The sequence below is a fragment of the Saccopteryx leptura genome, chromosome 1 (genome assembly GCF_036850995.1).
Source record: "Saccopteryx leptura isolate mSacLep1 chromosome 1, mSacLep1_pri_phased_curated, whole genome shotgun sequence".
Classification (NCBI taxonomy): domain Eukaryota; kingdom Metazoa; phylum Chordata; class Mammalia; order Chiroptera; family Emballonuridae; genus Saccopteryx; species Saccopteryx leptura.
The window spans coordinates 10,187,404-10,202,702 of NC_089503.1; the positions used below are offsets into that span (position 1 = coordinate 10,187,404).

At 50.9% G+C, this 15,299-nt stretch overlaps 1 protein-coding gene and 1 pseudogene across 1 annotated transcript; both read left to right on the forward strand.

Moving 5' to 3' along the window:
* Positions 1 to 409: 409 nt before the first annotated feature.
* On the forward strand, positions 410 to 12,196 carry EEF1G (eukaryotic translation elongation factor 1 gamma). The gene is made up of 10 exons (XM_066360534.1): positions 410 to 506; positions 1,589 to 1,747; positions 3,131 to 3,194; positions 3,344 to 3,486; positions 4,085 to 4,228; positions 6,302 to 6,431; positions 6,824 to 7,028; positions 11,348 to 11,520; positions 11,604 to 11,728; positions 11,960 to 12,196. Exons 1-10 carry the CDS (start codon positions 495 to 497, stop codon positions 12,116 to 12,118), a joined length of 1,314 nt encoding a protein of 437 aa, XP_066216631.1. The 5' UTR covers positions 410 to 494; the 3' UTR covers positions 12,119 to 12,196.
* LOC136389891 (small nucleolar RNA SNORA29) lies at positions 9,150 to 9,279 on the forward strand (annotated as a pseudogene).
* Positions 12,197 to 15,299: the final 3,103 nt, after the last annotated feature.

Here is a 15,299-nt window from a genome sequence, read left to right on the forward strand (position 1 = left end):
ACATGATGTCAGGGGCTCGGCAGGACCTCCCATCAAGTCGCTCGTCCCTGGGCCTCAGTTATACGCGGGTCGGAGGGGGAGGTCCGCAGAACCTGGCAAGGCAAAGGACTGGCAGCAGTGCCACGTAGCCGTCAATGGGCAGCTGTCCAGTTAGTTCCCACAGGTCCTACTCCGCGGTTTTTCCCTCCACATAAGGACTCCGATTGGCCATATCTGAGGGACGGGCTAGCCAGGTGCCCCACTGCGCAGGCGCAAGCTTTTTTTTTTTTTTTTTTTTTTTTTTTTTTTTAACGCGAAGACCAGCAGGCCCCACCCCTTTTCCAATTCCGCCGCCGCGGTCTACTAAACTGTCGTGCGTGCGCCCTCTATGCCGTCCTCACTTTCCGGCTGTTGTTTCTCCACGGCTCTCCCCCACCCCCCACCCCGTTTCTCTCCCAGGCGGCTTACTTTGCGGCAGCACTGAGAGCCCCACCCCCTTTCTCTGCGGAATCACCATGGCGGCTGGGGTAAGTTTGCCGGCTCTGGACGTCCAACTCACCCTATCCGACGCCATCCTCTTCCCACATGGGACCAACGGGCGTCAGGGGAGTTCTGGGGCCGAGTGGGGAACTGCTCCAGAGCCTAGAGATTGTACTATTGGAGAGCAAGGCTTCCAGGCCCCGCAGAGGAACTGATGCTGGGACTGTCGGGGCCAAAGAGGTGGAATGGTCTGGTTAGTGGAGAAAAAAGATGCCGGATCCTGGGCGTCTCGGCCCTGAGAATGGGGTTCGGGTTTACTGTCGCCTCGAGACGGGGCCTCTAGACAGGTTGACAGAACTTTTGCGACCGTTTTGGGGGCAAGAGTAGGGATAAGGCGAAGCGGAGGATCTTTGTGGACATATACAGTTGGTCACGGTTAAGGATCGTCCATCGGGAAGGTTGGGAACGAGAAAATCCCGACGGTGGAGTCAGACCATTGGACACCGCTGGCCAGGGCAATAGAAGGCGAGAAGGCAACACCATGGAACTCACTGCGGGACAGGATCGGAGGGATGGTATGAGGGACAAGTAAAGAGGTTCTTTTAAAGGGAGACCTAGTTGATTAGGAAGAGAAGATACCGTTCTGAGTGAGACTTGGAAGTCTCTCGGTAGGTAGGTGTGTGTGTCTCAGATAGAAGGGTGATGCTTTTGAAGTGGTGAGCGGCTCAGCAGTAGAGTAATGAAGTAGCCGGCATGGTAACCCATCAATGAATGAAACGGCTCTGGGAAGGGAGGGGTGTATGTTTGTCCACAGATGGAGTCTGAGGGAGCTTGAAGTTCTGGATTTCATGGAGATACATTTAAGGGGAAGAGAATGTTTCTGAAGATGTCCTTAGGAAAGGTCAAATCTGTCAGCGAGCTTTATTTAGCAGTTGGTGTGTATATCTGTCTTTGGTGTTTCGGAGGACTCTGATTACATATGGCAGATAACTGCAGACCTTGGATCATCAACCAGAGTAGGAGCTGTTGAACAGATTGGGGGTTTTCAGTGAAGTCATTCTGGGAGGTGACATTTAGGACTGGGACCTCTCTACTCATACTAATATGCTCTACCCTCTTTCTTACACAGACCCTGTACACATATCCTGAAAATTGGAGGGCCTTCAAGGCCCTCATTGCTGCCCAGTACAGTGGGACTCAGGTCCGCGTACTCTCCGCACCACCCCATTTCCACTTTGGCCAAACCAACCGCACCCCTGAATTTCTCCGCAAATTTCCTGCCGGCAAGGTGAGTAGGAAAGTAGAAAAGAGTCTTTGATCCTGAGAACCCAATTGACGGTAGGATTCTGTCACTTCGAAAATGGCCTCCGTGTGTGTGTGTGTGTGTGTGTGTGTGTGTGTGTGTGTTATGTATTTATAGATTTTATTGATTGATTTGAGAGAGGGAAAGGGAGGGGAGGAGCAGGAAGCATCAGCTGGTAGGAGTGCCTTGACTGGGCTAGCGAGGATTTTCAAATCAGCAACCTCAGCATTACAGGTGGACGGACGTTCAGTCACCACCACAAGTCAGGCGAAGATGGCCTCCACGTTGAAAGAGCTCTCCACCTTTCTTTTATTTTTAACATTTTAGTAATTAAAAAAGTGGTTATTTTGAGATAATTACGGATTCCTGTGTAGTTAAAAATAATAGAATCGCCTGGCCTGTGGTGGTGCAGTGGATCAAGCGTCGACCTGGAATGCTGAGGTCGCTGGTTCAAAACTGGGTTTGCCCGATCAAGGCACATATGGGAGTTGATGCTTCCTGCTCCTCCCTCCCTTCTCTCTCTCTCTCTCTCTCTCTTTTCTCTAAAATGAATAAATAAAAATAATTTAAAAAAAAATAGAGTCAGCCCTGGCAGGGTAGCTTAGTTGATTAGAGCATCGTCCTGATATGCAAGGTTGTGGGTTCGATCCCTGGTCAGGGTACATACAAGAAAAAACCAATGGCCCTGGCCAGTTGCCTCAGTGCGCAGAGGTTGCTGGTTTGATCCCTGATTAGGGCAAAATACAGGAACAGATTGATGTTTATATTTCTGTTCCCCTTTCTCTCTGTCTAAAATCAGTATGTAAAACTTTTAAGAGAAGATAAAAATATTTAAAAATATTAAAGTCAGCTGTAAGAAATAAAAAAAGATTTAAAAAATAGTAAAGAGCTATTCAGTGACATTGAATCAAGTTTCCAGGCTTACTTGTGTTTGTGGGAGAGGGAATGAATTTTGACTGTTGAGTCTTTGCTATGAGTAGGGTTGTTTCTCCTAGAGGCTTACAGAGATAGGTAAATACTCATCTTAAGAGGGGAAGAGGTCAACTGCAGTGTGTAGAGCCCAAAATAATTGAATATTGAGGTCATGGATATAAGACTTGCCCTCTGGTCTTCTGCTTAATTTTATTGAGGGCTTTTTATCAAAATAGCTGATAATATCTAAATCGTTTTGGGTTCCTTCTCTGCGTTCAAATTATAAGGGATACCAAATTCAAATATTTTTGGTTCCTGAGTTTTAGATTAATACCAAGAGTTTGGTTAGCAAAGGTTGTTGGCCTGATTTAAACAGTTTTATCCAAAACATTCAGTTCCTGGGATTGGCTATTGAGAAATGACTGTGTATTTTATTCATCTTTGCTTCGTTCCCAGGTTCCAGCATTTGAAGGCGATGACGGGTTCTGTGTGTTCGAGAGCAATGCCATCGCCTACTACCGTAATTTTCAGTGGGAGCGGGAGGGTCTGGACGTGAGGGGTGTAGGAGAGGATGAGGGGGAGCTGGAGTGGACAAGGAGGGGACTTTCCAGGGACTGCATTGGTGTTGGCGTGACCGCAAGGTTCTGACCTTTGTGTCTGCCCCTGCAGTGGGCAATGAGGAGCTGAGGGGAAGCAGTCCAGGGGCAGCCGCCCAGGTGGTCCAGTGGGTGAGCTTTGCTGACAGCGACATCGTGCCCCCAGCCAGTACCTGGGTGTTCCCCACCTTGGGCATCATGCACTACAACAAGCAGGTAAGCCGTGCAACTTGGGGAGAGGCCAAAGGCAGGGGTTATATTAGCTTCCGAGTGTCGGCAGTACGAAAATAGGCTGAGGAAAGGGAACACCAAGAATATGTGGGTTCAACACTAGAATCTGTGTAAACACAATAAATTAAAATAAAAAAAAGAATATGTGGGTAACAGGACCTAATCTTTGGACTGTAAGTTTGGAGCACTGGGCTGTTTTGTTGTATCTGAGTTCCTTGTCAGACCCCGTGGACGTGGTGTCTGTCACGAGCGGTCAGAGGAGAGGTTTCTGCTGTAGGAAGGTTACACCAGGTGGTAGGGGAGCGGTTAGACCAGGTGACTGCCAAGGTTCCCTCTAAGATACAAAGGCGTACACATGGGTATGATCAGTACAGTGGAAAATGAAGCCGGACTGCACCGTGAAGAAATTTTAACACTGAGAACTTCATTTGTGATACATTTGGAATGCTCCTAAAATCTGATTCCATTGAGAGTAGGGATGAGCCTGGACTCAGTGAGTGAAATGGCGACCTTAGTTCCATTTTTGGGAGTGAGAGAAAGTGACCGGTGGTTGCTGATACGTTTGATCACTTTAAATCAATAGGCCACAGAGAATGCTAAGGAGGAGGTCAGGCGAATCCTGGGGCTGCTGGATGCTCACTTGAAGACGAGGACTTTTCTGGTGGGTGAGCGTGTGACCCTGGCTGACATCACAGTTGTCTGCACCCTGTTGTGGCTCTATAAACAGGTAAGTTTGTAAAGAATCAGGTTGGTGGAGGGTGGGTGGGATTGGAGCCCAAGTGACAAGCTTTCCAGGTTGCTCTCTATCCTGATTGGAGGACATGGCTGTCAGGGCATCTGAGTGGTCTGTAGGCATCCCAGGATTGGGTACCCTGCCTGCTCTCCTTCCTTCTCAGAGGTTTGGTAATACTCTGTTGCCCTTAGTTTCTGTTCGGCAGCTGAGATACTTGTGAAGCCTAGAGATACTTAGTTGTGAAGACAGCAGGTAGGGGTGGTAGCTTCAGCATTGAGATCTTTCCGGGACAGAGCTAGGTTCCGTTCTTGGCCTCATTACTTACTAATTGTACGGAGAGAGGTAGGGGGTATGAGTTAATCCCTTTGGTCCTGTTTTTCTTCTCTGTAAACTATAAAACCGGAGTACTGATAATCACTTGAGCTTATTGGATCAAAGAAGATGAAATGCTGCTGGTTCCTAACTAGCAGCTCTTGGACTGCTGCTGGCCCCGCGTAGTAGTATGATACTAACAAGGGAAAGAGCCCCACTTGTGCCGGACCCGCGCCAGTGGCCTTACAGGGCTCACCTAGTGAGTCCTGCCTGCAGTATGGGGGAGGGAAAATGTCACGGGTCTGAGGGTCTGCAGCTGGGCTGTCGTGGGGCAGAATTGGAATCAGCCACGGCAGAACCAGCACTGCAGAGCTGACTGCTGTCTGCCTCCCCAGTAAGGTTATTTCCCTGTGATCTTGGCAAACTAAAAAATGGTAAATGAGTTTTTCATGAAGATGTGTTAAAGGACTGTTTGATATTCTGAAATAACTTTTATGCTGTTGCGTATTTTTTTACTTATTCTGTGACAAAATGAGTAATTGATAGCCCTCTGTTGATCCCAACTTTTTTTTTTTTTCCTGAGACAGGAAGGGAGAGATGAGAAGCGTCAACCAGCTTGTAGTTGTGGCACTTTAGTTGTTCATTGATTGCTTCTTGTTTTTAAAGTTTTTTACTTATTGATATATGGAGAGAGAGAGAGAGAGAGAGAGAGAGAGAAAGAGGGAAAGGGGGGACAAGTAGGAAGCATCAACTTGTAGTAGTTGCTTCCTGTATGTGCCTTGACCAGGCAAGCCCAGGGTTTTGAACTGTTGTCCTCAGCATTCCAGCTCAATGCTCTGTCTACTGCGTCACCACCAGTCAGGTGATCCCAACCTTTTTTTTTTTTTTTTTTTCCACAAGGACAGAGAGAGAGTCAGAGAGAGGGACAGACAGGAATGAAGAGAGATGAGAAGCATCAATCATCAGTTTTTCGTTGCAACACCTTAGTTGCTCACTGATTGCTTTCTCATATGTGCCTTGACCGTGGGCCTTCAGCAGACTGAGTAACCCCTTACTGGAGCCAGGGACCTTGGGTTCAAGCTGGTGAGCTTTTTGCTCAAACCAGATGAGCCCACGCTGAAGCTGGCGACCTCGGGGTCTCGAAACTGGGTCCTCCACATCCCAGTCTGACACTCTTCCATTGTGCCACCGCCTGGTCAGGCGATCCCAACCTTTTTAAAAAGTGGTAGGACGTGTTAAATTTAAAAGATTAGATCCCTGGTTGGATAGCTCAGTTAGAGCATGGTCCCGTGTTGCAGAGGTTGCCAGTTCAATCCGTGATCAGGGCACATAAAGGAACAGGTCAGTGTTCCTGTCTGTCTGTCCTTGTTCCTCTCTCTCTAATGTTAATAAGCAAGTTTAAAAGATTAGAAACTGTGTGAAATGGCTTTGTAGGAGGAATAATATTATATAAGTATAAATGTTTTTATATATATAAATTTAATTGTAATGTGCTAATTACACATATATTGTAAAAATAGTTATAAACATGAAAGTGTTGTTCTTTCAAATAGTCTTGATAAATGGAGGGTGGAGACCAAGCAAGCATTCTTTAAATAGGACTGGGCCGCCAAAAAGAGATCAGGAAGGCGGTGGGAAGGAGGGTAAGATGGGGTGCGGGGCAGAGAGAGAAGCAAGGATGTCTCAGTCTCTGGCTGATTGAGACTGGAAGACCTCCCCGCCGCTGACTGTTGCCGCCTTCCATCCGTCCGGCAGGTCCTGGAGCCCTCCTTCCGCCAGGCCTTCCCCAATACCACCCGCTGGTTCCTCACCTGCATCAACCAGCCCCAGTTCCGCGCCGTCCTGGGGGAGGTGAAGCTCTGTGAGAAGATGGCCCAGTTTGACGGTGAGTCTGAGAAGTCGGGGACTGTGCTGCTGAGGGAGGGGGGCTGGTTCGCTCAGTCTCCGCTCTGGCTTTCCCATCGAGCCTACGAGTGATGTGGGCCCATGGAGTGGAGGGCACCCAGTGGGATAACTAAGATTTTTGAGCCTTGTTTTATACACATACTCATTTGGGTTAACGCAGATGCACGTGTGTCTGTGACCGAGGGCCGTGCTCTTGCTCAGGGCCACCCAGTGACCCAGTGGCAGTGTGGAGCCTGGTGGCAGTGTGGAGCTGGCCGGTAGCCGCCCCACCCAGCACTTGTCCTCCATGCCCACCAGCGCCCTGCTTGCTCCTGGTTTCAGAGGGGAGTGGACAGGGCAGAGCACTGACTTGCCTCCTTTTCTCTGTGGCAGCTAAAAAGTTTGCAGAGAGCCAGTCTAAAAAGGACACCCCACGGAAGGAGAAGGGATCTCGGGAGGAAAAGCAGAAACCCCAGGCCGAGCGGAAAGAGGAGAAAAAGGCCGCTGCTCCTGCTCCCGAGGAGGAGATGGACGAATGTGAGCAGGCGCTGGCTGCCGAGCCCAAGGCCAAGGACCCCTTTGCTCACCTACCCAAGAGGTAAGGGTATTGGGAGGTGGGGGGAGGGGGTCCAGAATTATAGGTCGTCCGTACAAAAGTAAGTATATATTTTATTTTTTTAATTAAAAAAAATTTTTTTTTTTACAGAGACAGAGTGTGAGAGAGAGGGATAGACAGGGACAGACAGACAGACAGGAACGGAGAGAGATGAGAAGCATCAATCATCAGTTTTTCGTTACAACACCTTAGTTGTTCATTGATTGCTTTCTCATATGTGCCTTGACCGCGGGCCTTCAGCAGACTGAGTAACCCCTTGCTGGAGCCAGCGACCTTGGGTTCAAGCTGGTGGGCTTTTTTTTTTTCCTCAAACCAGATGAACCCATGCTCAAGCTGGCGACCTCGGGGTCTCGAACCTGGGTCCTCTGCATCCCAGTCCGAGGCTCTGTCCACTGCGCCACCGCCTGGTCAGGCAGTAAGTGTATATTTTAGTTGTGAATAAGTCGACTTAAGAATTGGGTGAGTTTTGAAAGTATGTAGAAGGTATGTTTCCAGTATGGGGGAAGGCAGACAGGCACAGCCCAGCGTGGAAGCACCCCGGCCTCGGGACCACTCAGAGCCAGTACAGGGAGAGGTGTGGTGGGAAGGCCCCTGTCAGCCCTGCCAGGCCGGCTTGGCTGAGTCAGCGACGCCACGTCAGTGTCACTGCATTGTCTTTCTTGCTGTTTTGGTGAATAGGACCATAAATACTGCTCACCAAGAAAGGATGATGTGCCCTGGCTGGTAGCTCAGTCAGTTAGCGTCGTCCCAAAGCAACAAGGTTGCAGGTTTGATCCCCAGTCGGGGCGCACAGGGGAAGTGGCCAATGAGTGTGTGATTGAGTGGAACGACAAATGAATGCTTCCGGGGCCAGATAGCTCGGTCAGTTGTAGCGCCCTCCTGGAGGCTGTTACCGGTTGGATGCCTTGCTCAGGGCACACAGAGGAGCAACTTCATGTCCCTGTCTCTCTCCCTGCCTCTCAAAAGAAAAAAAGAAAAGAGAAAAGATAATAACCATGGCTGGTTTCACTGCCTGTCTGGTTCGCTTTCCAAAGTGGGGGAGTTAGACCCCTCAGAGGGGAGTGGGGGGGTGCTTGTCTGTATCCTCTTTTCAGTAAATGTAGGCGTTCTTGGAAAAAATACGGTAAAAGAGATTTTGGTGTGGAAAAAAGTAGGGCACTCAGTGCTTTGCCAGTTCTCTGTCTTGTAAAATTGCATGGGGCTGAGAGACCTTGGAAAGAGATTGAGTCCATCATTAGAGTTGATTAAGGGATGTTATGTACCAGAAGCTTCTTGCTGCTGGTGATGGAGATCTCCATGCCCTTGGGTGTAGGACGCAGGGTTGTTGTAGGACAGGATGCGGGTCACCCACCCCAGACAAGGGAAGATGCTTCGCATGTTTGCTCCGGGCAGGAACCAGCACAGATCAGCAGGCCTGGGGGGGGGGGTTGACCCCACAGCCTCGGAGGGGCTGAGGGCGGCAGGCCTAGCTGGGGCTAGCTCCAGCTCCGGCACAGTCTTGTAGCTGAACAGCTTCTCCTCCACGCTCTACAATCAAATCTCTCTTTGGTCACTGCCTCAAGTCATTTTTTAAAGCATTTAAAATCAGGGTGGTGTGGCCGTAGACGCTATAACTGGGGATCAAACCCTCAGCATTGGTGTGTGGGGATGATACCCTGACGGCCAACTGAGCTACCCGGCCAGGGCTTGCTGTGGTTTTGAGACAGGATAAAAGCAGTGTGGAGAGACGGGACGAAGGGTGTGAAGAGACGGGACGAGGCCGCGTGAAGAGATTGAAGAGACGAGACGAAGGGTGTGAAGAGACGGGACGAGGCCGTGTGAAGAGACCGGATGGGGCCGTGTGAAGAGACGGGACGAGGGTGTGAAGAGACCGGATGGGGCCGTGTGAAGAGACGGGACGAGGGTGCGGAGAGACAGGACGAGGGTGCGGAGAGATGGGACGAGGGTGCGGAGAGACGGGACGAGGGTGTGAAGGCGCATGCCCTGGCAGTGGGCATAACAGCCAGACTCACGGGGCCCCGGATACAGCTGCTCTTTAAAGATGTGCATCTTGTTGGACTGGTTTACTTTGAACCTAGCACAGGAGCAGGTCATGAGTGAGTGTTTACCACATTTTCTCTATTTCTAGTACTAAATTTTAGTGGCTGTGCTTATGGGATCGGTTAAAATTGCCATAATCTGAGGAGGGAGGATTTATTTGTGCCTCCTTTATGAAAGGGCTGAACAGGGTTAAAAACCCAGGATTTTCGGTGTGTATAAATGAACTGGTACTAACCCAAATTACATGTGCTGTTGTCATATCGACACTATTGTTAGCTACAGATTTTCACATGGTGGGTCTGTACTCTGGGCAGAAAATCAGGCTGTAAACTTAAAACATTTAATAAGTTTTACATTTCTTAAGGCCTTTTGAGAGTGTTCATAATACCTATTTGTTGCATTACTGTGGTGCCCTGTGGAGTTGCCAAGATGATTTTCTTCAGGAATTTTTTTGGGGGGTTAAATTATGACTTCTTGCCTGACCAGGCGGTGGCGCAGTGGATAGAGCGTCAGACTGGGATGCAGAGGTCCCAGGTTTGAGACCCCCAGATCGCCAGCTTGAGCGCGGGCTCATCTGGTTTGAGCAAAGCTCACCAGCTTGGACCCAAGGTCGCTGGCTCCAGCAGGGGTTTCTCCGTCTGCTGCAGCCCCACGGTCAAGGCACATATGAGAAAGCAATCAATGAACAACTAAGGTGTCGCAACGAAAAACTGATGATTGATGCTTCTCATCTCTTTCCCTTCCTGTCTGTCTGTCCGTCCCTGTCTATCCCTCTCTCTGACTCTCTCTCTGTCCCTGTAAAAAAAACAAAACAAAACACAAAAAAACCCCAAAAACAAACAAACTTATTTTTTAAAGATTTTATTGATTGATTTGAGGGGGTTGGTGAGGTGTGGGAAGCATCAACTTGACCCGGCCAGCCCTCAGCATCCCAGCCTGATGCTTTGTCCACTGCGCCACCACAAGTCTCCCAGGATTTTTAATGTCACAGAGTTAATGCCTTCAGAGACCAAGGCAATCCTGTCCAGAGTCCATTCAGGTCCTTTTTTAAGGCTCCTAGCTAACTTATTTCAGGAGCTGTTCGGAGCCTGTGCTACTTGAGGGAGTGGTGGTGGAGGAGGAAGGTTGTGAGTAATAAAAACGGTTCATACAAAGATGTGTGTGTGGGGAGGTAAGGTGGTAAAGCTCGCTGAAGTCTGGTGTCAGGGAGGAACCTGGGCCCTCGGGTTAAAGGACAGGTTCTCTGGGCAGGTCACCTCACTTCACCTGATCTGTTCTGTGCAGGGAGGAAGGTAACGGTCTCACCCTAGGGTTTACTATAAGGATGAGTGAGATAGATGATAACTCATGGCATTATTAATACTAATGAATAATTGAACCAACCTGAACTAAATGTTCATTCGGATAGGCGGTTTATTAGACTTACGGCACATTTGTGTAGTAGAAGGTTATCTAGCTATTAAAACATTTGCAAAGAATTCTCAGTAGTATGTCGCAGTGTTAAATAAACAATTTATAAAGCACAGAACTACCTGTATCACCTTGGAAAAATCACCAGAGGGAAATACACAGAAATACTGGTTGTCTTGTTTGCTGGGTTTGTGGGTGGTTTTCTTTGGGCAGCATGTTTTCTTTATAATTGGAAAAGAAAGAAAACAGACCCCCCTTGGGGGGAGGGGCTGGCACTCCTGGCGCAGTGTGCCAGATTGCTGCACAGATGACCTGAGCCTAGGGTTTACCAGCAGCTGGCCTTGTTTCTGGGCAGCGACTAAAGGACGGTGTGAGATTTGGGGTGGAGGCGCTTCGAGAAGGCTCCCTGCCCGACACTGCTGTCATATTATAGTGTGTGTAACCCCAAGAGGCCTGTGTGATGGGACAGAGAATGGTGAGTCGCTGACTGAGTGTGACTCATGGAAAAGAGCCCTGCAAGGGGCTAGCCAGGGAAGAAAAGGAGCCCTCACCCTGTGTCTCCACCAGGGGGCAGCCGTTCGCTGTGCCTTTCCTGGGGCGGGTCTCCCACAGAGCCCCTGGGGCTGCACCCTGGCGGACCAGGCAGACTTGGTCTGGGGATGGGAACCAGGGGCGTGCCCTAGGCCCCTGTTCATGTCCTTCTGCCCTCCTCCATAAGGTGATACATGGATTCTTCCTTGAAACTGGGACATTTAAGTGAAAACGCCCTTCATGTCTGTCGGCCTGGCACCCTTCCTTTGCCTCAGTAGGACCGTCTCCACATTGACCTCCTTGCATTTTTCCCTGTTCAGTACCTTTGTGTTGGATGAATTCAAGCGCAAATACTCCAATGAGGACACACTGTCAGTGGCAGTGCCGTATTTTTGGGAGCACTTCGATAAGGATGGCTGGTCCCTGTGGTACTCGGAGTACCGCTTCCCTGAGGAGCTCACCCAGACCTTCATGAGCTGCAACCTCATCACTGGTGAGAAGAGGGTGGGCCAGGAATGAGGAAGGGAGGCGAGGCAAAGTGACCTCGAAGGCTGAAGGTTCTCCCTTGCTCCTCAGGAATGTTCCAGCGACTGGACAAGCTGAGGAAGAATGCCTTTGCCAGTGTCATCCTCTTTGGAACCAACAACAGCAGCTCAATTTCTGGAGTCTGGGTCTTCCGAGGCCAGGAGCTTGCCTTCCCGGTGAGGAGAGTGCGGGGAGGAGCCTGTCCCTTTAGTGTGGGGCACGGGTACGAGAGTCCCTTGATTCCTGGACTCATGGGGTTCAGGAGCGTTCAAGGAATGTGTATAGGATGGGGCTGTCATGTTAACAGGAGTCCTGGGATCTGATGACATTTGTCGCTGGAAGTAACAGATGCGAGACAGTGTCTGATAACCTGACTACATGCTTCTTACCTGGCTCTTTCTCCTCAGCTGAGTCCAGATTGGCAGGTGGACTACGAGTCATACACGTGGCGGAAACTGGATCCTGGCAGCGAGGAGACCCGGACGCTGGTCCGAGAGTACTTTTGCTGGGAGGGGGCCTTCCAGCATGTGGGCAAAGCCTTCAATCAGGGCAAGGTCTTCAAGTGAACACCTCTTGCTGTCGCCTAGCTGCCTGCACCTGTCCTTCAGGGAGGTGGGGGTCATTAAAGGAAACTGAACATGGAACACTTTCTTGTCCGGCCTCCTTTGTGAGTGGTGGCTTCTTACGAGGGGAGCGGACAGGTGGAAACAGGTGTTCCTGCGCCTGCACTGCCTGCCTTTGCGGGACGGAGAGCTTCAGAAGAGCAGGGGCCTGTCTTCGGTTGTGATTTGGTTGCTCTGCCTCCTCCTGTGATGACTGTCTTCTAGTTGAGGAAGATTTGGACGAAATTCGGGGCGGGGGTGACACGGGGCTCTGACTACCTAATTCTTAGGACTCAGATTCCACACCTTCCCCAGTGAGAGGAGAGCACGCTCGCTAACCATGGAGAGCTGACACGCGCCGCACTGTGTGCAGAGGAACTGCGTGCTCTGACACGCGCCGCACTGTGTGCAGAGGAACTGCATGCTCTGACACGCGCCGCACTGTGTGCAGAGGAACTGCATGCTCTGACACGCGCCGCACTGTGTGCAGAGGAACTGCATGCTCTGACACGCGCCGCACTGTGTGCAGAGGAACTGCATGCTCTGACACGCGCCGCACTGTGTGCAGAGGAACTGCATGCTCTGACACGCGCCGCACTGTGTGCAGAGGAACTGCATGCTCTGACACGCGCCGCACTGTGTGCAGAGGAACTGCATGCTCTGACACGCGCCGCACTGTGTGCAGAGGAACTGCATGCTCTGACACGCGCCGCACTGTGTGCAGAGGAACTGCATGCTCTGACACGCGCCGCACTGTGTGCAGAGGAACTGCGTGCTCTGCCGCAGCTGCCGGGAGGTAGGAGGTGCTCCGCCCAGGGGTCGGCAGCATCCGCTGTCTGCACACCCGCCGTTCATTGGCCCTCACCTGCCTGCAGCTCCTTTCTGGGGCATCCCTACTTTCTGACAAGGGTTCAGAGATTGAAGTAACTTGCCTATGATGACGTCTTAAGTGGTAGGGGCATGATTTTAGACCCAGTAGGTGTCCCTGAAGCCTATAAATACGTTGTTGTGTCCTGGGACTTAGAGCGGTCATAATCGTCATTTAGTAACCCAGTTCAAATCAGTGGTTACTACATCCTTTTCTTTTGAGTTTACTGTTATTATTTTAATTGGTTTTATAGAGAGGAAGAGAGAAAAAGAGCCAGGAACATAGACCTGTTTCCTGTATGTGCTCTGACCGGGATCAAACCGACAACGTCTGCACTTTGGGACAATGAGCTATCTGGCCAGGGCTGAGCTTAATTTTTATTCTATTTTCAGAGATTCTTGCCCCTACTCCCGATTATCTTTTCTGAAGGGCATTGTTGATGTCCCTATAAATTTAGTAGCTCAGGTGAACTTGGAAGCCTAGTTTGAGTCACGTTTTGAGGCATGTGCAGGAAATCATGACTCTTTGGTATTCCGGTTGTGGTGTTGAGGGCATTCTTTTTCTGTCTTTCTTTTAGTCTAAATGGGCTCCTGGCTTGAGAGGGGAAGATGACCTTCCCAGGTACCGAAAGGACTGGTAGCCAGGGAGCAGTAGGGCTATAGCCCAGCTGGGCACCTTGAATGCAGTTGGGGATTGGAATCCAGTGGGTGAGGATGGGTTGGTTCTTGCTCAGTTTGCTTCCTGGCATCTCATATTAGATCCAGACTTGCTTGCTACCTGTCTTGCATCTGAGCCTTCTGGGCTGCTCTTGGATAGGATCTCAAAGTGCTAAATGCTGGCTGGGGTGTGCCCTGAGCTTGTTGCTGGGGCCTCACCAAACCTGTCAGACTCCCTGTTCCCACCACACCCCCTGCTCCTTTGCTTGTGTAATCTTCACTGCCTTCTTGGTATCCTTAATCTTCCCAGTAGCTGATGATTTGGGCAGGAAAGACCAAGTTGTGCAAGTAGGTTTGAGGGGGCAGGCTTGAGAAGCCCAGGAGTGGGACCCACTGAAAAGGGGGTGGTTCTGCAGGGGACTCAGGATCTCCAGCAGCAGCAGGCCTGGCAGCCCATGTGGACAGTCTGGCTCTGGCCGAGGGGGCTAGGACCTGCCTCCCTCTGAGACTGCAGGAACAGTGACTCATCCACACCTCCTGCCTCCTGTGCCTCTAGCTCTGGCAGTTTGGTGCAGAGGAGGGCAGCCAGGTTGTTGGATGAGGCCAGGCCTATGCTTGGGGTACAGCCAGTTACCCACAAGTGGAGGTGGGCTGGGAGGCCGAGGGGAGGGGTTGTGGCTTCACGAAGGTAGCGGTTGGCCTCCAAAGGGGCTGGGATAGAAGGGCCTCTTTCCTGCCTGGATGGACAAAGAGGTTAATGGCGGTGGTTTCTAGCAGCAGATGAGGGGCTGGGAAGAGGGGAAGGACATCTGGAGCTGATTCGGCCCCGCCCTGCCCCTGGGAGGCCTGAGTCACCGCACCCCTGCACAGCTGAGGGCTCTGGACTCACCGTCCCTGCCTGATCCCATCCATCTCATCCTGGTGGGGACCCGAGTGGCTCCCGGAGCCTGGCCTTTCCCGCTCCTCCCAGCTCTGGTTGGGGGCACCCGGCTTGCTGTGGGCAGCCAGTGAGACCTGCGTCTGGGACACATCTCTGGTTGCCGGGCCATTTTCCCGATGTGCCAGAGAGGCTTGTGCCACCCATGCCACCAATGCTGGCATCCTTCTGCCCATAGGGCAGCGCGTGCTGGCAGGGGCTGGGGTCTAAGAGGGCTGGTGGGGGGTGCAGTGAGGGGGTGAGGCTGAGAGCAGGGCGTGGTCTTGGAGAACCCGAGTAGGATGAGGGAAAGAGAAGGCTATTTTATCTACCTACTGGCCCAAACATCCGAGCCTCCAGAAAGGGAGGCTGAGAAACAATAGGGGTCGGTCGGGCTCAGAGGTGCATTTGAGGGCAGATAAAAGCTCTCCAGAGCCTGGAGTGTGAATGGGAGAGGCTGAGATCCGGTTAAGCTTGTAGATAAACCAGTAGATACTGGTTATAAGCAGCTATTTATTTTAGCTTTGTTGGCACTCTGGCTTAAGTCACTTATTAAAAAGTCAAAAGCCTTTAAAGTTCTTCCAAGAAAGACCTAGATTGTCATTTTGCTCATGCCCTGCTCTGAGCAGGAGCTGGAACAGCTGCTCTCCCTGGGTCAGACCCATCCCACCAGCTGCCTACATGCCCCAAATGTGCCACTTCCCC